Source organism: Antechinus flavipes, chromosome 2 (assembly GCF_016432865.1).
Source record: "Antechinus flavipes isolate AdamAnt ecotype Samford, QLD, Australia chromosome 2, AdamAnt_v2, whole genome shotgun sequence".
In the NCBI taxonomy this organism is placed as follows: Eukaryota; Metazoa; Chordata; class Mammalia; order Dasyuromorphia; family Dasyuridae; genus Antechinus; species Antechinus flavipes.
In genome coordinates, this window is record NC_067399.1 from 521,349,497 (window position 1) to 521,377,378 (window position 27,882).

The 27,882-nt window shown below is 33.5% G+C and overlaps 1 protein-coding gene across 1 annotated transcript; it reads left to right on the forward strand.

Annotated features, from left to right (window-relative positions):
- Nucleotides 1–116: 116 nt before the first annotated feature.
- Nucleotides 117–27,685, forward strand: DTWD1 (DTW domain containing 1). Its single transcript, XM_051980619.1, has 5 exons — nt 117–234; nt 12,146–12,422; nt 20,161–20,304; nt 21,208–21,475; nt 27,260–27,685. Exons 2-5 carry the CDS (start codon nt 12,177–12,179, stop codon nt 27,511–27,513), a joined length of 912 nt encoding a protein of 303 aa, XP_051836579.1. The 5' UTR covers nt 117–234; nt 12,146–12,176; the 3' UTR covers nt 27,514–27,685.
- The last annotated feature ends 197 nt before the right edge of the window (nt 27,686–27,882 follow it).

Genomic DNA, 27,882 nt, shown 5'->3' on the forward strand with positions numbered 1-27,882 from the left:
CCGCCCCTTTCTTCTCCTCTGGCCAGTTACCTTCATAGTTGCTCTTCGGCGATCACCCGCTCTAGTAACGAGCTCCGGAAGCGGGCGGCGGTGTGCCATAGAAAGGGTCCCCCGGAAGTGGCCAGCTTTGGGTCCGCCGCCCTTTCAGTTTCGGGCTCGTTCTGAGGTGAGAGCAGAGCGGAAGAACCGGGGCCGAGGCGCCGGGAGCTGTAGGCCCCTCTGGGGGCTGTGCAGGTCGGAATCCCATTTCATTCTCTGTCCTTCTCCGGGTAGGAAGCCGGAGACCGGGGGGCTGGAGAGTCCTGGTCTGAAATGGGCTCCAAGGCTCTGAGAGCGGGACTCTGGGCCTGGGAGCGCGGTGATATTGGAGCCGAGGGGAAGGAAGTTTAAATTCTGGTGATTTGGAAGCCTTCCCTGCAGACTGCTTTATCATTCGGCTCCATACATATACATGCATGCATGCACTTTTGCATAAATGTATACATATAAATGCACATGTTTCCATATTGTGTGTGTCATGTGTGTGCATACCTACAAATATATTGTGTGAAATACTTATACAGTCTCAAAGGATAGCTAGATGGCGCAGTGGATGCTGGGAGTGCAGTCAGGAAGCTTGTTCTTCCTGATTCAAATCTGGCCTCTGACACTTCCTCACTGCGTCATCCTGGGCAAGTCATTTACCCTGCCTCAGTTTCCTCATCTGTAAAATGAGCTGTGGAGCATCTGTGCCAAGAAAACCAACCCCACATGGGCTCAAGAAGAATTGCGTGTGACTGAACAACAACATAGTCTCAAGTCCCATAGAATTTTAAGTTGTATAGTATGTATCTGCTTTAAGACTTTGGGGACAGTATATGTACGTTTGCATTTATATGTACCTATATAGATCTATACACACATATGTGTGCTTTTATACCTACAAATTACATACATATGTGTACTTATAGATCTACAAATTACATATTGTATAAACATTTACATTTAAGTTGACACACATGTATATGTGCATATAAAGACACATACACAAATTCATTTGTATGCATTTATGAATGTACCTTTGTTGTCTCTTATTAGAATATAGGCTCCTTTCAAGTAGGAATTGTTTTCATCCTTTTCATATGTCTATCCCACTTCTAACACACTGAAGCTTTGGTTTTGATGGATTCAGCAGTAGAGAATTCTTTTAGAAATGGTGAACCATCCTGTGTATGTTTCCCAGTGTTTTCAGTAGAGAGGATGTGCATGGAAAGGAAGGGCCTCTCAAAGGCACAGAGAATAAGCAATAATATATTGTTGTTGTCCATGAGGTTAAAATGATTAGGTAGACTGGGGATTCTTAAGAGCACTGGACTTGGATTTATTTTATGCTGAATTTGTCAATTACTGGTCTTAGACGATTCACCTCTAAAATTAAGGGTCACCGAGATCCCTTTCAGGTCAAACATTGGTATTCTTGAATTTGTCAAGTTGTTCTTTGGTAATATTGGTCAGTTAGGAAAATTCATTAAATTTCTTAGTGCTATTTTGAACTATTGAGGAAGATGACTAGAAACTATTTGCTTTCCATATTTTTAAAAACATTAAAAAAAAACTACCCTATAAACATTTAACAATTCTGTGAGGCATGTAGTACACGATACATTGAGGCAGTTAGGTGATAAAATGCATAGAAAGCTAAACTTGGAATCCTGAAGATAAGCTAAAACCTTCCTCAGATACATTACCAGCTGTATGACTTTACCAAATATATATACACCAAGTTTCCACATTTTTTGAATGAGTCAGTAATAATTTATTAAGTGCCTACTATGGGCCAGCAAACTGAAATGGAATCAGAGATAGCCCCAAAATCCAGTAACTTCAATAATAAAGAAGTCATATGTAGCATAGCCAAGTGGCACAGTAGTAAGAGGGCAACCTTGAAATCAGAAAGACTTATTTCTTGAGTTCAAATCTGGCCTCAGACGCTTTTTGTGTGACCCTGGGCAAGTCACTTAACCTCATTTGTCTCAACTCCTTCCTCAGTAAAAGACAAATTGAGGAAGAAAAAGGCAATGTTAGTCCAGTGTCTTTGCCAAAAAAATCCCAAATGGGGTCATGCGGAGTGGAACATGATTTAAACAGCAGCAACCAAGGACATCATATGGAGAAATTGAGTGGCACATAAAAATAATACTCAATACTTATATCAGAGGCTCAAGGCAGGGGATGATTCATTTTTGTCTTTCTAGCTTTGGTACAAATGACATTGCTTTGTAGGTAGCTTTGTGAATTACTGTCTGCCTTGATATCTTGTTTAAGACATGTAATCTCTAAGGGCTGGTTTTGCTATTCTGTTCAATAGGAAAAAGCATCCCTGAGTGACTGCAGTTCCCAGAAAGTTTTGAATCAACAAGTATTTATTTATTGCCACTTATGTGTAAAATGCTATGGTGGGATTTGTAGAGAGAGCAAAAGAAGTATAAATTTATAAACCCTGTACTTTGAATAGTCTATGCTACTTAGAGCATGGATTGGATATGATTTCTTTGACATAGGGAACTCACAGGTCGGTACCTTTTTAGCAACAGATAATCTTTGAGAGTTGAATAAAAAGACTGAGGGCTTAAGTGACGACACTTAGAAGGTTTTGTGACTAGTTTGTGGCAGAAGGACCAGAACTCTGGTTTCTTGGCTTCAAGGAGATGGCTGTACTCTGTCTCTCACTTTTGCTTATGTTGGGCACTTATATGTAGTGTTCTTGTTGGTTTTCTGGTGGTCTGTGGACCAACTTTCGTTTCAGTTCAGTAATCACCACACGAATAGCCAGGTATTAAAGTCCAAATTCTTTATTGTCTCCTTGCCTGGGGCTGGGCAGCTTTCTAGAGAGCCTTTCAGACTGGCCTTGATCTCAGTGGGGGAAGTGCAGGAGGCCAGCCACCATGGTTTTGTGAGATGAAGTGAATCTGTTTCTGAATCCCACCCTAGTTCTTATATACTCTTTTATAATTACATCATTGTAGTGTGAATCTTATGGAACTATAGTAAGTACTAAATACATGTACTGAATTAGAGAACTATTAATCACCATGCTAACAAGATAACCATTGTCTTCATCAATTCCACTGAGTTAGCGCCTTGTAAGAATCCTTGTTTGAATCCTTGTTTTAAGTCCTGGCCCATAGTACTTATAATTTATACACATTTGGAAGAAATCTGAAACTACACCAGAACATGATAGGTGCCATATGAGTGATACAATCAAGGGAATTAGAGATTCAGAGGGTAAAAAGATCATCACCAACCTGAGTGAACCTTGGAAAATCTAATGCTTAAAATAAAAGTTGATTTGAACCTTGAAAGATAAATATTATTTTGAATTAGGAATGATAGTGAATTTCAGGCAGAGGGAACAAAAACATGAGCAAAAATAGGAAAGCACAAAGTACATACACATGTGTAGACCAGTTAGATTGGAACAGGGTTTTTTTGGGGGGGGGGAAGTAGTGGGATAAAAACATGGAAAGATATGTTAGGGGCACATTATTGAGGTTAATTAAAGCTCATGGAATTTATTCTACACAGAATTGAGAGCTAGTGGGGCATGAAGTTTCCTTTGTGGTGGTTTTCAATTTTCATTTAAGTGCTTATTATATGCAGAGTCTCCTGTTTGGTGCTGGGGCTATAGAGACAAGAATGAAACCATCCTTGCCTCCAAGGAGCTTATTCTACTGGACCAACTCTGTGCCCTTTATTCAGTACTTGGTACAGTCTTGCTGCACACAATGTGTTATTCTTTTCATTTACTTTTCCTCCTTATTTATTGATTCCCTTTGTTTATCACTTTCATTTCTAGTATATGCCATCCTTCCCTTATTCTATAATATATTCCTTGTTAAAAGGTTTAAGAAGAAAATATTTTAAGAAAGTCCACCAAATCCAAGATATAGGCTGAATCTGACTATATTTAAGATTGCATACCTTTGAACCTTGCTTCTGGAAAGAGGAGAGAGAACATTTTTTCTACTCTTCTCTGAGCCAAGCTTGCTATTTGTAATTATATAGAATATAGCATCTGGGTAGCTAGTAGATATGATGAGGTTGATGAGTCAAGGAACCAAAATATGATGAGGGTGAAGTCTAGTTTTGGGGACTCTCAGTATGGGAACCAAAAATATGATGAGGTTTAGGTTTTAGGTTTCCTTTAGTAGAGAACCAAATGATAAGGTCTAGATTTAGGGAACCAAAATGAGATAGGGTTTCTGATGGTCAGGGAGTTAAATGATAAGGTCTAGTGGCAGGTTCGGGGGTCAGGGAACCAAATGGAGAGGTTTGGCTCTCCTACAACCCCTTGGGATTTGGTGCAAGGGTAGGGAGTTTTGGGGAACTTCCTTCCGGTGGCGCAGAGGTTCTCTGTAAAAGAATGTACAAACCTGAAAACCTAGATTGATAAAAGAGGTTTATTATAGGGATTGGGAAGTAAAGTTAGAGATCCTGACAGAGAGGCATAAAGTCTGGTTAGGGAAATAGGTGAGGGTAAAGAGAGGGTGACACTGGAAAAGAATATTATCCTAGTGGGCAGAGGCTTCCTTGGCATAGCATGGCATGTTTAGAACCTCTGCCAAGAGAGGATTTTAGATTGGCTCTTTTATAATATGAGCTTTGGCTACAAGCTGAAGGGGGCTAGTGGGTGGAGTCCCAAGGTAGCTCATCTACTAGCTGGGTTTCAGCTTGAGCTGGAATTTGAATAGAATAGAATTCCTTTAATTGAATAGGGTTGGAATTCAAATAGATAACAGAATGAAACTGTTTGTCTTGCTTCCCTTTGGCTGGGTCCCTCACTGAGGCAGAGTTGAATGAGATTTTCTCCTTCAAGGACTTTTAGAGTTTTGGAGTCCCTTCTTCAGATATAATAGTGGATAGAGTGCCAAGCCTGGAGACATGAAGTCCTGAATTTTAATCCTGCCTCAGACACTAACCAGCTGTGTAACTCTAGTCAAATTACTTAACCTTTGCTTCAATTTACTTATCTGTATAAGGGGTATTATAATAGTATCATGGCAGGGTTTTTGTGAGAATTAAAAGAACATTTTTAGAGTGCTTATCACTGTGCTTGGCATATAATAAGCGCTATATAAATATTAACATGCCATCATCATCATCATTATTATGTTAATTTTTAAAAATTTACATTCTTGTCATTTTGTTTATTGTTTTCTTGGCTCTTGTTATTCTGTGTTAGTTGATAGTTAGTCTTCCCATTCTTTTGTGAACTCTTTGTATTTGTTACTTCTTGGTCTGGAATATTACATTGCATTCATGTGCCACAATTTGTTTACTATTCTCTACTCAGTGTTTACTTTGTTTCTAGTTGCTTTCTATCACAGTTACTATTACAGAATGAATTGATAGGAATACTTTTAACATATATGGATGCATTTGATGTATCTTTCTGTATTAAGTGTTCTTAGGTGTATGTGCCTTGTAGCAGGATTTCTGGGGGAAATGATATTGATATTTTAATCATGCTTTTTTAATCTAATTCAAACTTGCTCTTCAAAATAGTTTGACCATTAATGTATTCACCAATGGTATATTAATGTGACTATTTTCTATCAATCAATACATATTTATTAAGCACCTCCTATGTGCCAGGCACTATGCTAAGTGTTGGGGTTACAAAAAATGGTAAAAGATGGTCTTTGCTCTCAAAATAGCAAAAAATTAACAGAGGGAAGACAATACAATTAAAAGAAGTTAGGAAAGCTTCCCATAGAAGGCAGTGACAGTGGTGTGAAAACTGTGTTCCCTTTTGATCTATAAAATTAACACTCTGGAATTCTGTCCCCTTTGATACCTGGCCTCCCAGACTCCATAAAATCTGAGAGAGAGCACATCTCCCCAAACAAGTTAAACATTGTTATTCAATTGGAAATCTTGGTCAAAAGCACTCCATTGATCTTTTGTGGGTACCGCTTCTTCAGGAAATTCCATTTTTCTCAAAAAAGATCTTGGTCTGATAATCAGCTAAAACTGCCTCCAGCCCCCTGCCAAGATCTGCTTATAAAGTAAGTTTCTGTTCACTCATTTCTTTGCAGAATGTCCAAAGAGGACTATGCCTCCTCCCTTGGTGTAATTGCCTGTCAGGACCTCTGCCCTCTATGTAGACATTGTCTTCTCAGCGGAAAAACCTTTTGTTATTTTTCTGCCACTGAGGAAGTCAGTCTCCTAGCAAAATTGACTTCTGCAGTGCCAATAAAACTTCCTTTTTGCTATTTCGGGTTCAGGAATTCTTTCATGAAGGACATGCACGAATCAGAAGGGGATTCCCACAACTCTCTGACTGCCACTAGGACTCCATCAGTAGGATTTTAATTGGGATTTAAAGAAAGCTAGGGAAGTCAATAGTCAACACCATTACTCTTCATCTTTTGTTATCTTTGCCAATTTGCTCCATGTTAAGGGAAACCTCAAAAGATTCTTCTGATTTTTATTTCACTTAACAATTGATGTAATCTTTCATTTATTAATAGCTTGCAATTCTTTTGAGAATTATTTAGTCATATCTTTTAATCACTGATCCATTGTAGTGGCTCTTGTTCATATGTATGTGTATGCATATGTAAAAATACATATTATATATGTATTCATATTTACATATAGTCAGTTCTCATTACTCATGGAAGTTATGTTTTATAAAGTTGTAATGAATACTGAAACATTGCTCCTAAAGGAAATACAGCATTAGGTTCCTGAAAGTCTTTGGTCACATTTACTTTAGCACTTTCTGCATTGGTCTCACCTGTATGTCAGTAAATTTTCTCTTCTTTTTGAGGGCATTCATAAAATTTTGTTGATTTTTTTGTTGATTCATAAATTCATAAATTTTTATTGATTCTTAAACATTGAACTCATGGCCAAAAGCAGTATGTATTTATGTCTGAATGAAGATTGTCTAACACATAGATTTTCTCCATAAGGCACACTACAACCTTCTACATAAGTGTTACATAGTAAACAATAAAATCACCACGAAAAAGCATAATTTAAAAAAAATTACAATTATATAGACTGTGAAATGGACACTTATTTATAGTTTGAGATTTGAAGTTAGAAGGCAGAATATTGCCTTGTTCAACTTGAGCTGGAAACATGGGCATGTGCTGACTCAAATTTTTTGTTGTTCTGAACATGTCTATGTTCTTAAGACTTAAGATTTAAGACTTTTTGTTTCATTTCATGTGGAAAAGCTTGAGATCTTTTGCTTACTAGAAATAACCTATAGCTGTTGGGGTTATTAATAAAATTTAGTGAATAAATGAATTTGCAAATATGAAATCTGTCAATAATGAGCACAAACTATGTGTGTATATTTCCTGTATATCTTGGATATCAGATCATATTAGAGATAATCACTGAAAAGATTCTTCATGCCCCCTCAATTAAAAGCTTTCCTTATCCTGACTAAATAGATTTTCTTTGTTTAAGAGTTTTTAAGTTTCATGTAATGGGAATTATCTATTTCATCTCTTATGAAGGGAAAGGAATTTTCCAGTTGTTTAAATTTCTGGGCTTCTTTTTCCTCATCTGTAAAATGAGGTGTTTAGACTAAATGGTCTCTTAAGATTTTTTACTAGCTCTAAAAATCTTTGACTGCTAGTATTCAAATAAGTAACCAAAAGTGTGGTTGCTACAGACCCACTGACCCAAATTCCCAAATTCATCCTGCTGGCTACTCTTCCTGTACAAAAACTGTGAGAGGAACAGATCTGTGACAATTCAGTCAGAGGCCTTTGCCATTATATCCCACATACTTTAATTTAGGTCTTTTTACTCTAAATCACATTAGGTGGTAAGACTTTTGATGGTTTTGCTGTATTTTTGTATACTATCTTGAGGGAAATTGTTAGAGCAGTAGGGATAATGCTTTGAATCCTCTAATTTTATTACCTGTGGAAAGAGTTGATTTGTTTTCTATTAATTTTTGCTGGGTATGGGAGAGAGGAGAGGAATAAATCTACTTTCTTTGCCATACCATTCTGAGAACTTATGACCAGTTTGATTCTGGGCAATGGAGAGTTTTCCTACGGCCCTCCTTCCAGCAGTATAGAAGTGTGAAAGTCCAGCTGAAAGAGAAGCAAAATACCACAAAAATCCATACATTCCTGAAGCTTAAATAATGAGATCATAAGATTAAAGCAAAATAGTAATTCAGTGATTATCTAGTCCTGTCTTTTTATCTGAAATTTTAGGAAACTAGGACATAAAACAGGGGAATCTCCTGCCAAAGTCACATAATAAGTATCAGAGCTAGAGTTTGAATCCAACTTCTTTAACTCCCAAACCAGTGCTTTTCCTAAACTACTAGACTGAAATTCCTAGGCATCCATTTTGTAGCATGTGGAACACATCCAATAAAATTTCTTGTCCTTACTGACCTTTTGGAGAATAAACAAATTCCATGCTCCCATGTACCCCTTTTCATTCCTTCATTATTGTTCAATAGATGCATTAGTCTGGTTAATTCTGTGATCTTCATAGGTGCATTCAAGCCCATCAAACAAAAACACTAAATTCTGAGCAAAGTTGAAGTGGGGAAGGACCAAACTCATTTAACTTTGAGTGTCTTTAGGATTGTTTTCAACAATCTGGAAAATCTAAAGTTTCTGTTAATGAAAACTAATTCTCTATAGGTCTCTAGGCTGTAAAAGAAAGAACCAAAATTCACAATATTTGGCTAGAGTAAGATTGGCTTAGTAGCACGTTGAGTTGGATTTCATTGACTTGTACTCGACATTATGTTGGTCATCAAAGCAGGACATAGTAACAAGAATGTGTGTCTTGCACTGAGATTTATTTCATATCCTGATCTCTTGGACTTGGTCAGATCTTAAAAACCCCAGGAATCCCTTCTCAACAGATAATCATTTTATTCTTTTTTATAAAAAGTACTTCAGGAATAGTATCTGACTTCAGATCCATAAATTAGAGGAGTTATTTCACAACCAGGTGACTTGGGGTAGAAGGATCTACTGAGTAATTTTTTGAAATGGGAAGAAGGGATTGGATCACCCTTCTAAACTATTACTTGCTCTGAGCTCTTTAAAAACCTAAAACCTGGACCTAATCAACATGGACAAACAATTTTGGTTGTTTATCCCCTTGGGTAGATTTGGCAAATATATGCTACTCTTATTTTAATGACCAGCATACTTTTTTTTTTTGCTGTCTTTTTATGTGGGCTTCAACCTCAGTGTGATTTGCAGTCTGAAGAAAGCCCCTGATGAGAGGTTAAATCAGTGTCACAAACTTCTTCTTAGCAAATTACATTGTATTTTATTTTCCACTCCATTTTTTGTTCATTTTGCTTTCTATTTTTTAAAACCACAGAAAATTTCCTATTGCTTTTTTGCAGCATTTCTTTTGTCACTGTCTGTATGAAAAATGCCTTGGCTTTCATAGTTAAACACCACAATACCATAAGGCAACATAATAAGAAAATCCGGCTGTAGCAAGGAAATGCATATCAAATCAAAGGGGTCTCTACTTTCTTTTCTCTCTTCAAGATGTATTTTGGTAGTTGAGTATGTATGTGGCAGTCATAAGTAATTATCTTCCTTTGGAAAAAATTAAAATAAAAAAGTTATTTTACTACTTTCATTTTTTCCCAAGATTCAATATAGACTCTATTTTGAAAGTTACCTACCACAATATCAATTTTTTAGAAAGAATTTTAAAATGATCTAGCCCATTTTATATTAGAATAGCAATCATTCCCAAATATCCCAAATATCCGTGATCCAGATACACTTTGTAGACTTTTAGTGATGGTTAAACCAGTTTTTGCAGTCTAGTATAATCTGCTTTTAAAAACTTAGATTTATAGCCAAATTAATTTTTTAGACTTAAGTAAGAATTTAATTTTATAAGGAATATTATTGATTCTAATATCTTTGGCAGTAGGAGATTCTTTGTTTTTGTGGTTTTTCTTAAATTTAAATGGGAGAGGAAAATCAGATAAAAAATAGAACCAACTTTCTTTTGGTAATTTCATTGACATTTAAAAAATTACAATACTAGTTGTAACAAGAAATCACAACTAAATGTCTTTTGACTTCAAATTCTATATCTTATTTATTATGTTTTTCTTGATTGTGCAAATCCGTGTACTGTTTACATAAACCAATAATAATAATAATTGGCAAATAGTAGACTTATAAAATACCATATATTTTATGTGTGTGTGTGTGTGTGTGTGTGTGTGTATGCATATACTTTATCTAATTTGTTATCATCCTTGGGTGAGAGATATTTTAGGTATAATCTTTGTGTGTGTGGGAAAAAATTACTCACCAGAGTTAAATGAGTTAGCTGAAGCCACATGGTCTATTTCAGAATCTGAATTTGAATAGATTTTGGAAATGACAAGTTTAGTCCTCTTTACAGTGTTCTCTCTTCTCCCTCTCCCTGTTTTTCATTTTTTTCCCATCTTTCCTTCCTGTTTTTATTGGTTCCCAGGTATTCAGCTCTCGCCTATATGCAGCTGACTCCCAAAATCTAAATAACCACTGTTAATTTCCTCTCTGATCTTCAGATATACCATTTGCCTATTAGAAATTTCAAGCTGGAGGCTCCAGAAAAATTTCAAACTCAACACATCTAAAACTGAACTCATTTTCTTTTCTCCTAAATTCTCCCATCTTTTGCTATCCCTTTTGAAAACACCATTATACTTCCAATCTCCCAGGTTTAAGACTTCCATTCTATCCAGTATTCCTTATTCTCTCTTATCCCACCTAAAAACCCCTTCACTTACCAAATCTTGTTTCTATTATTATAACATCTTTCACATCTGACCCCCCTCTCTGCACTCACAAAACTCCTCACTTCTCACCTAGAGTATTGCAATAACCTCTTTGTCTCTCTGCTCCAGGTCTCTTATCACTCCAGTTCTTCCCACAAACTGCTGCCAAAGTGATTTTCCTTAAGTGAAGATCTGTTGTTTCTAGGATAAAATATAAACTTCTCAGTTTAGCTTTTAAAACCCTACATAATTTGGCCCCAACATATCTTTCCAGCCCAACTGGAGATCACTCTCCTTGTTTTTTTGTAAGTCAGCCAAATTGGACTTGCCTCTTCCTAATTCATGACACTTCATTTGTCTCTGCCTTTCCTACTGGTCATCCCGTATACTTGGACTATTTTCTTTCCTTCCCTCTTTTTCCTAGAGCCCTCAATTACAATCTTGTGCATGAAGTCTTTCCTGATTCTTCCACCAATTAGTATCTTCCTACTTTGTGTATGTTTATATTTATTCACTTTTACAAACTGTATATATTTATATATATATGTACTAGTTTTTTCCCATTAGAATATAAGTTTCTAAGAAATATGTTTTGTCTTTTGGACTTAGATCCTTAGGGCCTAGTATCCTAAGGATCTAAGTCCAAAAGACAAAACATATTTCTTAGGCCTAGTACAGTGCCTGGCATAGAGTAGGAACTTAATAAGTACTTGTTCATTGATATGACTACATAACCTAAAACAAAAATTATTATAGTTCATTAAAAAAATGGATTTTCTACATCATTGAACTTCATAATTGAAAAAAGACACTTTTATAGGCTGCTTTTGCTTTTTAATTTTGATAGAATGTTCTTGAAATTGCTATTTGCCATTTTCAATTAGTTTTGTTTTTCAAATATGTAAAATTTAATAGTAAAGAATTTCAATATTTATTGCTGTTACCATTAATTGTTACACATTATTGACATTTCAGTTTTAAATTAAATCTATATATATCAACATAGTTTAAAAAAAAAAAAAGGAGCACGATGTTCTTACTGCATTTGGAGTTAGGGGACTTTGGTTTAAATCCCACTTCATCTATTTAGGACCTGGTATAGGTTTCATCTCAGTTTCATCATCTGTAAAATGATGGGATTGGGCTCAGTGGTTTCTAGGGTCTCTCCCATTACTAAATCAATAATGCTATGATAAGTAACTTTGTTTTATAAAATATATTTGTGTAAATACAAATGCATATATGTATATGTATGATTTCTGTATATGTATATGTTTATATATACATATATGCTTTTTGTTGGTAACTTTTTATGTTGAAATTCTTCATTTGCAATATTTTATTGTGCTTTGATTACAGGTGTACTGACTTTTCTCTTTGGAATTAAAAGATGTCTCTAAACCCACCTCTGTCTTTCAAAGAAGACAAAGATAGTAAATCAGAATTACAGAACATTTCTTTAACTAAAGAAGATCCCCTTCAAAACTTGTGCTTAGCATCTCAGGAAGTTCTCCAAAAAGCCCAGCAGAGTGGTAGAGCCAAATGTCTCAAATGTGGAGGCTCAAGAATGTTCTACTGCTACACGTGTTATATTCCAGTTGAAACTGTCCCAGTTGAACAGATTCCATTTGTGAAGGTTTGTGAAAAAAGAAATGCTTGGGAATGGAATAATGGTTCAAGAAACTTTCTGTATTTTTCTGTTATAGAATGACTACAAGATAATTAAATGGTTCCATTAAGTGAATTTCATTTTTCATAGCAAATTCAAAATAATTTTTCACTTCTGAGGTGATATGCCTCAAAGAATTTAGAGTTAAAGTAGTAATTCTTCAAGTTGTTCGGCTGTGCTTTCTTATTATAAGCATAAAGGAACTCAGTGAATTAAATATTTCAAAAATTTTGTAAATAGAAGGTTAATAACAAACCTGATATGACAATAATAAGATTTTTATTAAATACTTAAGTTATTGTCTATAACAGAAACATGGCATATACAGATGTTTATGATACACCTCATTCAAAAATCATTCAAAAAACGACCTGAAATATACCAAAATATGACCAAAATATTTCAGATCTCAGCTACAGAACAACCATTGTCTAATAAACCCAAAATGGATTTCAGCTAGACTTTCATTCAAGAACACGTAATGGTGATAGTTAACAAAAGTGAAGCAGAAGCTAACTTCATATCTTGTGAAATATTCAAACTATTCAGAAGTAATTAAAATGGATAAATATTGCTTTATTCAGTAGTATTCAAACCTTTTGTTTTCTGGATCACTTTGATGGATTGTCTATGATGCCTAGTTAGTTAATTTATTGAATATCCTTCATGTGCCAGCACCATTTATGCTACCTACAATTTTGTGAAGAATAGAAAATAAATATAAAACTCAACCCCTGCCCTTAAGCCTATAGAGAAGTGCAAGTATGTAATACAACTGCAGTATTTAAAGTTTTCTTTTCATTGGCAGGAATCCCATTATTTCAAGTATATTTTTAAAAGTTTTAAATTTAATTCTTCTTAGTGTTTTATATGTCTGAGAAAATGTCCTTTAAGCAAATCCCTGTACATTTTTCTGTGATTTCCTTTTGGGATTATTCTCAAAGACCTTCATGAATCACTGGTGCTGTGCATTCAGTAAAGAAAGAATGGGAGAGAGGAAAAAATAGCCATCTACACACTGAATTTAGAGTAAAAAGATCTAGCCTTGAATCCTCATCAGATTTCCTGACTTCCTGTGTGACCATTGGCATGTCACTCAACTTTTTTTGGGCCTCAGTTTTATCTGTAAAATAGGATATTTAATTAGCTAATCTTAAAGTTGCTTTCCAGCTTAAATCTATTAATCTTAACTTTAAAAACCACTGATCTAATGGAAAATCTTCTGACCTAAATTCAGGAAATATGGAATCTCATTTAAACTCAGTATTTCTCCCCCAGAAATCTCAGAAGCTAGAGAATGCATTTCCTTCTTATACATGCCTGCCTTTTTGAGAATAAATGAAGCCAATAAAAGTGAAAGATTCAGAACTTCTCAAAGAAAGGCATGACGGTATACTTTAAGGTGTAGTTAATTTATATTATTCCGGTTTCATCAGATGCAAATGGAATTCCATCATAGGTATTATCACAAAATAGGCCATATTCACAGAAGACACATTATAAGCTGAAATCATATAAATTAAATCTGGTTTTCCTGTAGAAACAATGTTGCTTAAAAAGAACTTGATGCATTGTTTAAGTGACCATATAAACATTTTCATATATTCAGCTATTTACCCATATAAATAACATAATTTCACAATATGAAAATTTCTAAAATATAAATAAAACATGACAACCATATTATATGAAATATTTTAATATGATTTAGTGTCAAGACTGCTATCATAGGATCCCAGAACTGGAAGAAATTTCAGAGATAATTCAGCATTTAAAGTCAAATTTTTTTCTACAATATATTGGACAATTGATTATCCAGCAATTGAAGTCTTCAAATAAGGTGGTATATTCAATGTTTACAGATGTAATTGTTAGAAAGTGTTTATTTTATGTCAGTCAGAAGACTGTCCCACTGCAGTTTTCATTTTTGCAATTTTAACTTTAATTTTACCATAATATATTAGAAGGTAAAAGACTCAGTACCCAGAAAAATTTCTTAGATTAGATTTTTAACATGTTTGTGAGACTGTTCAGGGAGATCATTTGAAGGATTTGTAAAAAAAAAAAAATAATTAAAGAATCTCCATTCTGTACTTTTCCTTTTCTCATAAAATTTCTCTGGAGTAAGGATAAGCATTAGTAATTAAGTTGTTCTCCTTTCTAGGTAGTATAATGAGTATGGTATAGACTTGGAGTCAGGAAAACTTAAAAGTTTCACCTCAGTCACTGATTAACTGTAGGATCTTGAGGAAGTCAGAACTTAACTGTCACAGTCTCAATTTTCTCCTCTGTAAAATGGGTATGATAATAATAGTATCTACTTCATAGGATTCTTTGTAAACATTAAACTTATATGCATATCCTAGTTGTTTGGAACTTTTGTTGTTCAGAAGATAAAGGCCTGTCTTCTCTTATGCAGGCAGGTAGGCTCATTCTAAAGAGCAGCTTTATTTGATCTTCAGTAATATAAAGAATTTTCTTTTTTTTTTTTTTTAAGAATTTTCTCATTAAAATAAATGAATCAGCTCTTACACTATTCACTTTTCATTCCTTAACACATTCTTATTCTAGAGTATCAAAAATTTCCAAGTTTTAACTCTGAGTTATTTGATTTGAATAACAGCACAACTCTGAGGTGGATTGAATTTGCTCTTAAGTTCATTTTAGGCAAAAATTTTATATGCTGCCTTTAGACAGTAGATTGAAATTATCACATGCTCACTGCCCCCTCCCTTTTATAGCCATTCCCAAAGATTGCATGCCTAATGTGGTTGTAAAATAATGAATTTGTTATTTTTTTCTTCTGACATATACACACACACACACACACACACACACACACACACACACACACACACATACACACTTATACTTAAATATCCAAGGGAGTATTGTCTTCCAAGTAGTTAGTTATATTGCCCAGGGTTTTTTTTTTTCCCCCCTAATATCTTTAGCCTATGGAAAGTGCAGACAGAGATGGGAAATGGAGTGTTATGTAGGAAACGGGGCAAATAGGCAGCATGAGCTTGATTGGAGTGGACTTTGCTGGCAAGTTCTGACTTCCTTTCAGCAGCACCTGAGTAGGGGTGATGGACACAAGCACAACTTAGCAGGATTGTTGTTAAGGACCATGCCTAGGTGAAGAGACAGGTCAATTCTTCGAAAGCCTCCACAGCTGTTTTAAAGCTGTGGGACATAATATCTTATTTGTCTTCTCCACTCATCAGATTTCACTCTTGTCTTTTTCTTCTTTCTGTTACAATTTGATAACCTTGGGACACAGAGAGGGGCAATATTGTTGTTGGCCTGAAATTAAAGAGATCATAAAGATAAGGATTGTGGGGCCAGACTGAGTCTGGGAATGGAAGGATAGGCAGTGTAATTAACAGAAAGCTGTAAATGCAGAGACCAAGATGGAAAATGACTACTAGTGGAGCAAATGGGAGCTTTGCAAGGTCTTTCCCATTACAAAGATGACAGAATTCCAAATTGCAGCCTAGCATATAAAGCTGGATAGAGCTTGCTTCCATTGTAATGTATGGAAAACTTGGTTTCTGGTACATTATCCACTTTCCTACCACTTATGGTGAGTACTTGGGCAAATGCATAAAGATGGGAGAGAAGAAAGTTGTAGGGAAACAAAGGGTATAGTGTCAAAAGATGAGCTTGGCTGGCATGTACCCCTTCCTCTTGTTTTACTCTGAATCATTTGCTCTTAATTCTCATTCAGAACTCTTCATTTCTTTCTTGATTAGTTTTCTTTTGCCATTTGAAAATTACATGAATGTGTAAATTGTCTATATAAATCCTCCCCAACAACAAAAATAACTATGATTCATTTTTGTTACTTGTTAATTATGTAAAGCAATTGATACTAATAACCAGTAATAGAGAAACTAATTAACCTAAATGAATCTTGGAGTTGACATAATGTGTGTGGAATATATATGTACACATGTGTTTGCATATAAACGCACACACATCTATACATATATAAATAATATATGCACACAGGTACTCCCTTTCTTCTGTTCCCTCTCCTTCATCCTACAGCAACAACAATATAATAAAGTAAACCAGCCTGCCAGTGAGTAATATCCGTGGCAATTTAAAAGCCCAGTCCTCCCCATTTCCAATCATATTTTATTGGACAGAGTTGAACTTAGGATTTCATTAGTTTAGGGAACTCTACCTTCAATTAATGGCAGATAATACGTACTCTATAATTTATAATTTCATAAAATTGCCTAGAGCATTAATACTTAAAGTCACTTTCCCAGGGTCAGGCTAAGTGTCAGGTGGCATTTGAATCCAGGACTTTATAGCTGTGAGGCCAAGTTTTAATCATTTGTCACACAACATTTTACAGCATAAATTTAAATTGCTCAGTGATTTAGAGAAGTCCAAAGCTTAGCAGTATATTTTACAGAGATCCTCTTGAGTAGGTAGAAGTGCAGACTGACATAGCCACTACCGGTACTTGAAACAAGGAACCCCAAATACGAAAAGTCCACTGGGGAAAGGGGAAAGATGAAGTCTATAAAGGGAAAAAAGTGTAAATTATGGTCTAGCTCTAAAAAGTCATGATTTACTAAAATACTTTATAAACATGGCAGAATATATTTACTTTAAAAGGATTTTTTTTTTTTTTTTGAGTGAGAGAGACTGGTCCCCATCATCTTTTTTTTTTTTTTTTTCCCTTCTTTACAGATGCAAGAAATATATCCAGGAGGCCATTAAGGCAAGATTTGAGTTAATCCTATGTTAAAGCTGAGACATTATATTGAAAGAATATTTGGTTCTAGATCAAGAGTTCTTTGTTTTTTCTGTGTCGTGGATTTCTTTGGCACACTATAAAGCCTAGAGATTCCTTCTCAGAATAATGTTTTTAAAAGCGTAAAATAAAATCAAAGGATTGCAAAGATAAACAATTATATTGAAACACATTTATCAAAATATTAAGGGCAACTGATGATGACTTAGCTATTCTGAGCAAAACATTGATTCAATAAAATTGTAAAAGACTCATATAATGAAAAATGTTACCCACCTTTAGAGAAAGAATTGAAGAAGTCTATATGCAGACTGAAACATGCCATTTTTCACTTTCTTTATTTGTTTAGTATTCTTTCTCTTTGGGTCTATATCTTTTTTTATAATATAAATAATGTAAAAAGATATTTTATATGATTGTATATGTATAACCTGTATCAAATTGTTTGCCATCTCAGGGAAGATTGTAGGGGAGGGAGGGAGAAAATGTGGAACTCAGTTTTTTAAAAAATGAATATTAAAATTTGAAGCAAAATAAAATTGTATTGAAAAAAAGAAAAACCATTAACTTTAGGTCACAGCACTGCCTCAAAGTATTTAATATTGCAAGAGGAAATTATATAGTGATGACTTTACAACTTCAGTTACTAATGGAGAGGTGAACTGATCCTACATTCTGAAGAGCAATTGGGTACTCTGCCCAAAGAGCCACCAAACTGTGCATATCTTTTAACTCAGTAATACCACAAGTTCTGTATCCCAAAAATATCATAAAGAAGGGAAAAGGACCTACGTGTGCAAAAATATTTATAGCAGCCCTTTTAGTGGTGGCAAATTTTTATAATAAAGATTATTTCTGTAGGGGAAAAGTAAAATGGACAGTTAAGCAAAATGAAATATTAAGGGGAAAAAAGTTCACAGATTTCAGATTAAGAACCTCTGTTCTAGAAGGTGCTGCAGGGAAAATTATATAGAATTAAGGAAAATATGTACACGAACTGATGCTGAGTGAAGTGAGCAGAATCAAAACATTGTACACAATAAAAGAAAGATTATATTATGATCAACTATGACATACTTAAGCTCTTCTCAGCAATGCAGTTATCTAAGACAATTCCAATAGATTTGGAATGGAAAATGCCATCTGTATCCAGAGGGACAACTATGGAGACTTAATGTGGTTCAAAATATATTATTTAAAGCTTTTTTTTTTTTTTTCCTTTGCTTTCTTTTCTTGTGTTTTTTTTCCTTTTGATTTTTCTTTCACAAGTGGACATGACAAATATAGAATTATGTTGAAAATGATTGTATATGTATAACCCATATTAAATTGCTTGCTTTTACATATATATGTATGTGTGTATATATATGTATATATATACACACACATACACACACACATATATATATATATAGTATATAAAAAATGTTCTCAACACAAATACTGTACTGTTAGTAATTGGATTCTGAATAGCTGAGTAATTATAATGAAAATATCACTGGATAACCTTTGCTTTCAGAGCTGAATATTAAAAATAAGTTGAAAATTGTTCCATTGCTACTACATACTCAGTGAAGAAATGCATGTTTGTTTTACATAACATAGCTATTCTTAATGTTATGAGGTAAAAAACATGCAGTTTTAAAAAAAATATTTTCCCCAGTTACATATCAAGACAGTTTTTGACATTCATTTTTATAAGATTTTGAGTTCCAAATTTTTCTTCCTATCTTCATCACCTCCTCTTTTCTGAAGAAAGTGGGCATTTTTATACAGTTTATACAGCTGCTATCTTGTAAAATATTTTCATATTAATCACAGTTGTGAAAGAAACAGATTAAAAGAAAAAAATAAGAAAGAATAAAGTAAGTGAAAAAATATGCACTACTCTGCATTGAGTTCATCAGTTCTTTATCTTGTTAGAAGAGCATTTTCTTTGATGAATTCTTTGTGCTTATCTTGGATCATTGTGTTGCTGAGAAGAGCTCAGTTGTTCATCACACAGTGTTGCTGATACTGTGTACAATGTTTTCCTGGTTCTGCTCATTTCATTTTGTATCAGTTTGTACAAGTCATTCCAAGTTTTTCTGAAATCTGCCTGTTCATTTCTTAATGTACTACATTCATATACCACAAGTTGTTCAGTCTTTCCTTTATAGATGGGCATCCCCTCAATTTCTAGTGTTTTGCCACTGAAAGAGCTGCTATAAATATTTTTGCACATATAGGTCTTTTTCCCTTTTTACAATCTCTTTGGGATACAGAATTTGTTATATTGCTGGTTCAGAAGGTATGCACAATTTGGTTGTCCTTTTGGATATCATTCCAAATTACTATTAAGAATGGTAGGATCAGTTCACATTTCCACTAGTAGTGCATTAGTGCCCCAATTTTCCCACATTCTCTTCAGTATTTAGCACTTTCTATTTTTTTTTTTTTTTTTTGGTCATGTTTTGGCCAATCTGGTATCTCAGAGTTATTTTAATTTCCATTTTTCTAAACAAAAGTGATTTAAAGCACTTCTTCTGCCCATAGATAGCTTTGATTTCTTCATCTGAAAACTGCTTGTTCATATCTTTTGATCATTATCAATTGAAGAATGATTTGTATTATAAATTTGACTTAGTTCTCTATGTATTTGAGAAATGAGTCCTTTATCAGAAATACTTGGCTATAAAGGTTGTTTTCCAGCTTTCTGCTTTCCTAATCTAGGTTGCATTGGTTTTATTTGTATAAAAGCTAATAGGTTTGTTTTTAAGACATGCTTTCAAGATGGACTTAAAAGTTTCTTTTTAGTTAATTGAAAGTATGTCTGGAAATTTATTATGTACTTCACAGTTTAGCTTAAAAACCCTGTGGTCCTTTTTAGGAAAATATAAATATTTTTACATGTAAATTAGATTTTACGCTTATCCTTTTTATTTGCTCCAGCTTCCATTGAAGATTGATATCATTAAACATCCTCATGAGACAGATGGCAAAAGTACTGCAGCACATGCTAAACTCTTAGCACCTGAAGATGTGAATCTTTACACATATCCTTGCATTCCAGAATATGAAGAAAGGAAGCATGAAGTAAGTCACCTTTTCTTAGTGTGTCTTTCATGGTACTTAAAAATAACTTTTCAAGAACTATATACAAGAACAGTTCATTTATCTGAATATTGTTGAAGAACAGAAATTCCAAATAACTCATGCTTATTTTGTTAAGTAGAAAATTTTTAAAGCTTTTGTTTTTTAGAGTTTTCAAATGTTTTAAAAAAACTATTCAAAATGGAACTATTTTTAATATGTATCATATACATATTTTCTGAATTGGTAGACTGAATATGATTTATAATATTATTATGTAAAATTAGAATGATAATTTGTGTGTTTCCCTACTGAATTGTATGCACATTGAATGAGAGGACTGCCATTTCTCTATATATTTTGCGTGTGTGTGTGTGTGTGTGTGTGTGTGTATACATTATTGTATTTATGTGCATACCACCACACTTATTAGTTTATAAGAACTACTTGCTGACTGAATTTAGTCATTTCTTGAAGGGTTGGGGTTATGAACATTATTACATTGTGTGCTATAATAAGGTATCCTTGGAGGCTTTTTGAACTGTATCGGTTTATTTGTTTCATAGGAAGATTGTTGTATCTGTCTTTGTAGCACCTAAGCTGTGAGATAGTATTTCTTGCTAATATCAGTATGTCATTCAATAGAACAATTCACTCTAATTCTTTACTCCTCCCTCTTAGGTTGGAAATAAAATCCAATTGAAATCCAAGTGTTATATGTACTAGAAGAGTTATATAGATAATAGAAAATAAATCGCTGTTATTGATTAACTGATTAGATTTTTTTCCTTAAAACAGTTTTAAGTGAACTTAATTAAATGAAATATGAATTTATCAGTCTGCCTTCATCTTTAGTTATTAAGGATCCATGCAAGACATTACTGATCAGAATTTTCTTCATTCTAGATTGTACTTGTTTTTCCTGGTCCCAATTCTGTCTCAATAGAAGATATTTCCCTTCATTTGCATAAACACAGTCCAAATAATGTTTTATGTAGTAGCGAAAATGACAGACCTGAAAAACTACCCAATAAGCGCCAAAAAATGGAAGTAGAAGAGAATGGAGATACAAAGGACAGCAGCAAGAGGGACAACACTCTGCTGAAGAAAGTTGTATTTATAGATAGTACCTGGAACCAGACTCACAAAATAATTGCTGATGAACGACTTCAAGGTAAAGAGATTCCTAAATATACAGAAATGTGTCATGCACATAATTGGAACTTAATTTATTTGATCTAATTTCATTTAAATATGTATATGTATTTGGCCATAATATAGGAATATAAAAATCTGAATAGAATAGAAAGCATGTGTTTGCATTTGGTATATTTTAGTGTAGTCTGCAAAACAAACTTGGCAAATCAAAAATATAAATAAGTAGAGATTGAATAAATAAGGTTGCATTATATTAGAATGATTATTTTTTTCAGTAGAATACTTGTGCATATATTTAAGCTTTTTTATTATGACAAGAAATAAAGTTTATTTTCCATTTTCTAGGCTATTTTGTTATCATATTTAATGAAGGATATCTATCTCTATCTTTAGTTTTATCTCTTTATCTATCTATCTATCTATCTATCTTTATATTTGTCCCTAACAGAATATAAGCAGTTTTGGTTAGTTTAATTTACTATACTTCTAAAGACCCATGGCCTTAGCATCAATGGGACCATAAACTTTGCTGCTGCTGCAAACATAGCCAAAATGGTCTTTCTGGTCATATTCATCATATTGGATTTACCATTAATTGATTTTTTTAAAAAACAAAAACAAGATTATATTTTTCTTAAATTGATCAGAATTATTTTTATCCATAGATTTTTCTGGGAAAATATTGAAATTAAGAGGGGGGAAAGCTTTGCCCTACTGTATTTTACAGTAGAGTAAGGAAAACCTTATTTGCTTCAGTTTCTTCATCTATAAAACGGCAGATTTCAACTGTAAATTATTTAAGTTCCTACTGTAAAAGGAAATGGCAAAGGGTCATGAAGAATTGAGTATGCATGAAATGATTGAACAACAATAAGGAGAGTGTTGAGTGAACCAGGTAAGGGAGAGAATAATGAAGAAAATTTTTTTTTAATAACTTTTTATTGACAGAACCCATGCCAGGGTAATTTTTTACAACATTATCCCTTGCACTCACTTTTTTTTTCCGATTTTTCCCCTCCCTCCCTCCACCCCCTCCCTCAGATGGCAAGCAATCCTATACATGTTAAATAAGTTACAGTATATCCTAAATACAATATATGTGTACAGAACCGAACAGTTCTCTTGTTGAACAGGGAGAATTGGATTCAGAAAGTAGAAATAACCCGGGAAGAAAAATAAAAATGCAAACAGTTTACATTCATTTCCCAGTGTTCTTTCTTTGGGTATAGCTGCTTCTGTCCATCATTGATCAATTGAAACTGAGTTAGATCTCTTTGTCAAAGAAATCCACTTCTATCAGAATACATCCTCATACAGTATTATTGTTGAAGTATATAATGATCGCCTGTTTCTGCTCATTTCACTTAGCATCAGTTCATGTAAGTCTCTCCAAACCTCTCTGTATTCATCCTGCTGGTCATTTCTTACAGAACAATAATGAAAATAATGAAGAATTAAGATGTAAAGAAAAATACAGGGGTAAAATTTAGGAAGATTAAGTTTCCTTTTGCCTCTACTTTATACTGTGATCTTATCAATCATTTAACTTATGTCTTCCTTAGTTTTCTTGTTTGATAATAATACTTGTTTATCCAATTGTGACTAATACCTCCCTCCCTGAAAAAAAAAAAAGGGCATATGAAATCAGTCATGCAATTTTTCACATTGGAAAAGACCTTAGTTATTTAACCTAGTAAATATAACTTTCATCTGACTAGGGAAAGAAAAATCAAAATATATTTGACTAATACTAATAATGATGATGAAAAAAGGTCATGTATTGAGTAAGTGTCAAGCATTTTGTGCCTTTAAGCTCTGGAGATATAATTAGAAAAGGCAAGATAATATCTGTCTTAATAGGGGAAGACAACATGTAAAAGAAAGTTCAGGTGTAGGGTGGATAAAGAGCTCCAGAAGTCAGTCCTAAGGGGTAAATGGCACAGCTCAGAGGTTCTTATGGGGGCATTTGCAAGTCACACTGTAGTACCTGGGACTATATAGGATTTGAAGCCAGGTTGATGATAATATCTAGAGCCATTGCTATAGTACCAAACTCCAAATGAAGGAGACCACGAATTCAAAATGTCATTTTTATCTTTGTATTTTATTTTATTTGTATTTATTTTGTTACAAACTTCCATTTACATTTTAATCTAGTTTGAGCTATTCTCCAATGTGTGGAGGGTGACATACAGCCTGAGCCATATGTTTGATACTTGAAAGGATGGAAAGGTAGGGAAAATGGCAAGATCTAATGATCTGCTATTTTACCCAAAGAATTACAGTTGGTAACTTCCACCTTGTCCAGATGATGTGAACAGCCATATTATACTACTTTTCCAATGATCCCAAATGAAATTTGGACAGTTTAGGGGAGAGAATAAATGAAGGTAAACTAAAGTAAAAAGTCACCTCTGCTGGCAGTTGGGATTTTTGGAGTTTTGGTAAAGAATTTTATGGGGGGAGGAGCACTTGAAGCCTATCTTGGACTTCCTTTTCTTCAAACTTATTCATACTTTCTGACTTTGATTTTTCTAAAAGTTTCAAGTTTCTTCACAACATTTTGATGTACTGCACCAAGTGACAAGAAAGAAAATTTCACTCAGAGAAATTCTGTTGGTAATATTCTAAGGATGGCAGGATTTGGGTAGTTCTAAGAGAAATTTTAATTTGGAATTGCAATCTGTGCCTTTGGCACAGGTAAAAGAATCTTTTATCATCAGTGACTAAAAGAGTATAGAAGAAAACTTAACTTGCATTGTTTTTAGAAATAATGGTAAACTAGGAAGAAGATCTGGAGACAATTATAGCAGCCTGATTTATAATTTAACCAGAGCCAAACTAAAGTGAATAATGTAACTAGGCTTTACATTATCTTACTGCATGTAATTTACCTGCTCCAAATCTCCATTCTATAATATGGCAATTTTTCTACACTAGTTATCTGTTTTTTCATCGAGTGCACAGAAGTAGTATTCTGGAAGAAGTAAAAATATAAAACCTGTAAAGTCAGAACCTGTTTGTTGGACAGTCCTATTCATAATTATTGTGCCTGTATGGAGCTTGGCATATGCTGTTTTTATCACAAATATCTCATAGGACTGTGAGAGCAAAGGAAAAAGATAATCTGTGAAGAATTAGAAAGATGCTAAAGTATTTGAAAAGGTATAAAGCTGCTAGAAGTAAATGCTTCACACTCAACCTGTTTTCTAAGTAGACTCGTGCTATATCCTAGATTTATACAAAATCTTTTTATTATGGCATCCAAGACAGAAACAGAACTCTAAGTTTAAAATTTAGATCCAAAGCAGAAATTTCAGGTTCTTTTTAACTTTAGTTAGTTGCAAAATATACAACTCTTTAGTAGAAAATTCTTCCCCTTTCTCCTTCTCACCCCTTGTGGGCCCCCTGGCAGTACAAGGATTACTTGAGGCTTTGCTTGAATTTATAACTTTTTCATATGTGGTAAGGATGTAAAATTGCCAAAATGTCAATTTTTTCATAAGTCCAAGTTACTTTCACAAGAAACAATCAATTTTTGTAATAAATCATTTTTTGGCTTTATAAATACTTCAAGTTGTTGAAAATATGCTAAATTAACCAACTCTGACCTCTTTTAACATTAAAACTCTAAAACTTAATACTTTGGAACTTTTCTATTTCTATTATTTTGATGGTTAGGTCAATAACTTCCTTAACAGGGTAAATCTACATTGTTCTAATAAACTTTGCAAAGATATCTTTGGGTATTAGGCCCCTGTCAAAGTATAGTGTATTAGTTAGAAATATCAATGGAATACTCGTCAAGAGAGGAAAATCTACTAAGAAAAAAAGAATAGTTTCTGCAATATGTGTGTAAAATTAGATTGCCTAAGACATCTGGTTGAGATAGCATCAGGTATAGAGGAGTCTAGATCTTCTGCATGTTCTCTAGCCACCAGATTGAATAATAATCAAGAATTAAAATAGAAGCACTGACAAAGTACTAACCCTGCATTGGGGAAGAAAAAATATGAACTTTAACAATCCTAATGTCTAGAAGGGAATTAAATAAGAAAAAGAAAAACTGAGGGTAGTTTGCTCTGTTTTAATGATTTTATTAGGGGAAAGGAAAAAAAGTGGAATAAATGAGGAAGAAGAGGGTTGAACTTATATTTCTCCTAATTAGAATATATGAGAAAGGATGCATAGAGGAAAGAGAGAGCATTACGTAAACTTAATACTTATCTTACCTGGTCAAAGGAAATTTGAACACATACCCTGGCTTATATACACAACACATAAAGAATTTGATGTAGTAATTAAAGTATTAAAAAAAGTGGGGAAACATGAGATAAGCAAGGGGATAAAGGAGTTTAAGAGGAAGGAAAGGTTATGGGAAGGAATAGTCACAAAAAAGTTCATTTTGAGAGAATGGATAAAAAAGGAGAAATCAAGAGAAAAAAGAAACTTAAGAACCAGTGGTCAGCTTCTTTTGTAATAGAAATGTCATACATGATAGGCCTCTGATGGTTACTGAAAGGAAATAGAAAGAAGTATATGTATTTAATAGCCATGTATATTCAATTTGCCACAAAAACTTCCTCATAAACAAATATAAAGAAATCAGAAATGTTTAGCATATCAATATTGATGATCAGTATCAAGTTCACAGTAACCAAACTTTTTAAAAAAAGATTTCTTGTCTGACTATTTAAGTGTGCTTTATAATTATTCAGCTTCACTCTTCTTGCCTATATAGAGGCAAAATTTAAAGTAAAAACTCAAGCTTTTAAATTTGAGCTGAGTTCATATATCTTTGTACTATGTTTTTATAGTAAATTACTATCTGAAATATCATGAAGTATATTCAGGCATTTTTGTTTTAAATATTTTTTAAAATTCAATGATTTAAAAGTTGATCATGAGAATAGGAAAGTGTTTGATATGTTGGTTTGAATATTAATATGCCATTGTATCTATGATCTTAGCCACAGGGCTTTTCCAGCAATGTAGATAATAACAATTTTAGTTGTTTGGTTGGTTTCCTATACAAGCACACAAGTTTATTTAGGCAACTCCCAGTTTGCCTACTCATTTGAATTGTTTCTCTTTATGGTTTCAGAATTTCATTCTTTAACTCCCTATTCTTCTGTACTAACTTCCTCTAAAGAATTTTAGTCCATTGTTATTCTGATTCTTTCTCTTATCCTTTGAAAACTGTTCTCTCAAAACCTAGGGTACATCAATCAACCAATAAATAATTGTTAAGTGCTTATAAAGTGCCAGAACCTGTACTAAATACTGATGAATGTCACACTGTTCTGGGTTTTTTAGCCTCTATGACGTTTGAAGATGGAGTATTTACTTTCTTAGAGGTTCCCATCATTTTCATGCCAACAGTCAGTTCAATTCAATTTAGTTCATTTTAACAAAAATTTACAAATCGTTTGCTATATGTAAGGCACTGTTCTAGGTGATAAAGATATAAGGATAAAAAAGTAAAGAATAGATAGAAGTGGACCATTGTTAGCCTGGACAGATAAGTTTTTCAACTGTTGTCCATTCAGCCTCTTCCCAATTAATATGTGGTGATTAGGTAATAGTGATATATAAAGAACATCATTCTATAAACATATATTATTGTTATGTTCTCTGAAGCATTGTATACATTGCTTTGTTTGGAACTAGAAATGGAAGGAATTGTGCCAATTATTTTAGTGAAAAAACTTAATAGTTAAAATATAGATATTAATAATTGTTGGTATCATTTAGTCAAAATAAAATAGTTTACTTATACTTCATGATTTTTTTTTTACAGGATTGTTACAAGTTGAGTTGAAAACACGGAAAACTTGCTTTTGGCGCCATCAGAAAGGAAAACCAGATACTTTCCTTTCCACAATTGAAGCTATTTACTATTTTTTGGTAGATTACCACACTGCTATTTTAAAAGAGAAGTACAAAGGACAATATGACAACCTTATGTTTTTTTATTCGTTTATGTACCAATTGATTAAAAATGCCAAGAGTTCTGCAGGAAAGCAGCAAGAAAATAGTACTATTAATTTGTGAACATAATAATTTATTAAATTTTGTAATTGTCATGTTTGATAAACTTGTAATAAACATTGTGTTCTGTTTTTTTACTGCTTACAAAATCTAAACCTAACTGTGCTTAGAATAATGGTTACCAGACAAACAAGAATGGAGAATAGCTGTTAAAAAATAAATTTTTTTATAAGTATGTGGACTGGTGGTCTGTTTTTACCCATGACAAAAGTAAACATTAAAGTTTTAAGGAGCAGTTTAGAAAGGTTGACTGAGAATTATCATTTTAAAATGTATGTCATAGAAAACATATTTGTCTTGCAATTTGACACTTAAATTCAATTTAAATTGTATTTATATGGTACATTTTAAGATTATTTTGATTACATCATA